The sequence below is a fragment of the Dipodomys ordii genome, unplaced genomic scaffold (assembly GCF_000151885.1).
Source record: "Dipodomys ordii isolate 6190 unplaced genomic scaffold, Dord_2.0 Scaffold34, whole genome shotgun sequence".
In the NCBI taxonomy this organism is placed as follows: domain Eukaryota; kingdom Metazoa; phylum Chordata; class Mammalia; order Rodentia; family Heteromyidae; genus Dipodomys; species Dipodomys ordii.
The window spans coordinates 15,673,309-15,677,185 of record NW_012267250.1 but is presented as its reverse complement, the minus strand read 5'-3'; the positions used below and the strand labels follow the sequence as shown (position 1 = coordinate 15,677,185).

At 42.3% G+C, this 3,877-nt stretch overlaps 1 protein-coding gene across 1 annotated transcript in view; it reads left to right on the top strand.

Moving 5' to 3' along the window:
• The window catches only part of Npffr1 (neuropeptide FF receptor 1), a 35,445-nt gene that overhangs the window by 21,972 nt on the left and 9,596 nt on the right, over nucleotides 1-3,877 (top strand). Inside the window, exon 4 of the mRNA XM_013017062.1 lies at nucleotides 2,956-3,270. Within this exon, the coding sequence (XP_012872516.1) occupies nucleotides 2,956-3,270 (315 nt within the window). The remainder of the gene's footprint in view (nucleotides 1-2,955; nucleotides 3,271-3,877) is intronic.

Here is a 3,877-nt window from a genome sequence, read left to right as displayed (position 1 = left end):
CCCAGGCCCTGAGTTCAAGACCCAGGACCAGCAAAAGAAAAAAAGAAAAAAAAAGTATGTTGTAAGACTTATTCAAACCAGTTTACATGTTAATAGACGACATTATTAAATTTTTACAACTGCTTAGAATTCCACTAGATGCATTTACTACAATTTATTTTTATGGATATTTGGTTGTTTCTAACACAATCTTCTGCAGTTCAATGAAACCATAATATTTCCTTTTTCTCTCTCCCCTCCCTTTTTCCCTTCCTCCTTCGTCCTCCTCCCCTTGCTGTAGTAGAGAGGGTTAAGTGAGTCCTGGCAAACATAGTTCATGGCATGCATGGTGTGACTTCACTTTTTTTGTGAGGCTCTTGGTTTTTATGTTGTTGTTCATTCCTGTCTAGGCATGCTCCTACTCCCTCTACAATCCACAGGAGTTTTGTTTGATTATATTTAATGTCTTTTCATTCTCATAGCTTCTTGGAAAATGTGTTGTAAATGTGTGTGTTTTACATTTAAATTACTTTTGTTAGGGTATAATTTAACATATGATTTTAAAAAACCTATCTTTTTTAGCTTACAGTTCCACAACTTTGATGAACACATAATCACACAGGTACCATAACAATTAACACATGGGGCAATTTCACCACCCCACAAAGCTCTCCTTTGTCCTTTATAGCTGGCCCCTGCCTCTGCCCTTGTACTGCAGGGGAGATTTGTACCACAAAGCTGTTTTCTGCAGGGACAGAAAGTATAGTCTGTCCTTTGCAAAAGTCATTAAGTAGACTCATACAGTAGGCAACCCTTGGAATTAACTGTGCATTTGTTTTTGCTCCTTACTGTTTCAAAATAATTGAAGACAATGAAAATTTGCCATACTAGTACAGAGTTCCCATGTACTTTTAACAAAATTAGCTTAAGGTATTGTAATAGCAAATTTAAAAGAACAGCACAGAAGACAACTCTGGAAAATACAATTTCTTTATTTTTATTTTTTGTGAACATACTGTACAGAGGGGTTACAATTACATGGGCAAGATAATGAGTACATTTCTTATCAAGCATTGCAGTCTCCTCCTTTGTTTCCCCTTCCCATCCCTTCCCAGCCTCCCCCCTCTGCCCCCCCACCCAATCCTCTCCCCCCCCCCGAAAATACAATTTCTAAAAAGAGCCAGGCCAGTGGCTCATGCTTGCAATCCTAATACTTAGGAAGTTGCAATTTGAGATCAATCTAGGTCTATCTCACCTGTCACCAAATTCAAAAGACCTTTCCTCAAACAATAATTGGGTGTTGTGAAGTATACTTACTTAGTTTTGTGGAATTATAAAATAGGCAGATATTTAGATATATACCTGGGCAAGAAGAGAGGCCCTATCTCAAAAAATAACCACAGCAAAACAGGGCAAGAGGCATGACTCAGCAGCAGAGAACCTGCCTAGCAATTGAGTTTAAATTCTAGTACCATGGCTCTAGGAAAGCCAACCAAAGAACAAAAAGCAACATCTGTTAAAAGGTTTAAAAACTTTTATAAAAACATGACTACTTCAAAGACCACTTTGCCCAATTAAATGCACAATCATATTACATATTTTTGTAGACCAAAACTCAGATATACATTGACAGTTATACGTACAACCATTTTGAGGAGATGAGCTGTATTCATAAAGAACTCTGGGCATGTTAGTATATATCTGTTATATCAACTTTTGAGAGGCTGAAGCAGGAAGACTGTAAGTTCGAAGCCAACATGGGAAACATAATGAAACAAGAAAAAGTAGGTGAAGTGCAAAATGTCTGATTATGGTAGATAACTGTAATTACCCAGCTTTTTTTTTTGTCATGGGGGTTGACTCTAGGCCTGGGCGCTGTCCCTCAGCTCTTTAACTCAAGACTATCGTTCTACCACTTGAGCCACGGCTCCATTTCTGGCTTTTTTCTGCTTATGTGGCACTGAGGCATTGAACCTAGGACCTCATGCATTCGAGGCAAGCATTCTACCACTGAGCCAACTTCCCAGCCCAACCCAGCTTTTTTTGTTGGTTGTGGGATTTAGAACTCTGCGCCTGGGCTATGTCCCTGAGCTCTTCAGCTCAAGGCTAGCACACTACCACTGGAGCCACATTGCCACTTCCAGTTTTCTGGTGGGTAATTGGAGATAAAAGTCTCAAAGACTTTCCTGTCTGGTCTGGCTTTGAACTGTGATCTTTTGATCTCAGCTTCCTGAGTAGCTAGGATTACAGGTGTGAACCACTGGTGCCTGACTTCAGTCAACTGGTCTACCATAACAGACAAGTCATCCTCCCACGAGCTCAAAAACCTCAGTGGGTCACTAACCCATATGCAGTTGCCCACAAAGCAGCATGATCTTGAGCATTTTGCAGTTTCCAATGTGCAAAAGTCCATTTGTTCAATGTTGAAGGCTTTTGCTTTGTCAATTGTTGTCTTGATGCATTTGTGCAGAGTCAAATCTGAGAATGACAAAACAAAACATAAAAACATATAAGACAAATCAAGCTAGGAGCTAGTTGTTCACATCTGTAATCCTAGATACTCAGGAGGCTAAGATCTGAGAACTAAAATTTAAAGCCAGCCATAGCAAGAAAGTCCATGAGATTTTTTATCTCCATCAAAAAGCTGGAAGTGGGGCTGTGGCTCAAGTGGTGAAGTGCCAACCTTAAGAGAAAAAGTTAAGGAGCAGTGCCCAGGCCCTGAGTTCAAGCTTTACTAGTGTGTGTGTGTGTGTGTGTGTGTGTGTGTGTGTGTGTGTGTGTGTGTGTGTAACTAACACTGGGGGATACATGTTGGGCAAGATGAGGTATGAGATCAGGATGTGAGTGAGTGGGAGGGGGTGTAATTTGTTGAACACATAATCAGGGTACTGGGGCAGGCTCATGGTGTAGGACTGTTCATTGGTGAAAATGTCAGTCATCTTTCCTTGACATAAGACTCATGCTCTTTGGTCCTAGGAGAGCCCTCCCAACTTCTCAATGGTAGCTGGCCCCTAAGTCAGAATGAAAGTGATGATGAGGCTACCCTGGCTGCAAACTTCACCTTCTCTTCCTACTACCAGCACTCCTCCCCTGTGGCAGCCATGTTCATCGTGGCCTATGTGCTCATCTTCCTCCTCTGTATGGTGGGCAATGCGCTGGTCTGCTTCATCGTGCTCAAGAACCGACACATGCGCACCGTCACCAACATGTTCATCCTCAACCTGGCCATCAGTGACCTGCTGGTGGGCATCTTTTGCATGCCTACCACCCTGGTGGACAACCTCATCACTGGTGAGTGTGGGCCAGGGGCAGCATCCACTCTTTAGCTATAAAAGCATGGAAACAAAGACAACAACAAGCTAAAAGGCTTGGCAGTCAGAGATCATTGCTGGGCTAGTATCAAGGCCAGGAGGCCATTGTAAATTCTGAAGCTGAGGGATTAGACTAGAAATAGTAGGTGCACTGATTTAATGTGGCGGCATTGTTACGCGTGGATCATGTCTTATCTTAATTAATCCCCACAGCAGTTCACTGAAGCATTCTTTATTAGAGAACTTGGTCAGAGCAGTTAAGGGATAGCTCTGTAGCTACAAAGCTGATAAGTGTCTCACAACCTATCTGCAATCACACGTTGTTATCTCAGTCCCCCTTGTAGCTCCCAGGGGCAGAACTAGAAGCCGTGGGAAGAAGGGAGGGACAGGCAGATTTTGCTCTGAATAAAGACTTAGAAATCCAGTCCTATGAGTTGTTTTCTTTTAGAAAATGGTCTTGTAGCTGGCTGCATGGCTTCATGCCTATAATTGTAGCTACTTAGGAGGCTGAGATCTGAGGATTGTGGTTCGAAGCCAGCCTGGGCAGGTATGTCCATGAAACTCTTTTTATTTTTTTTGGGGGGGGG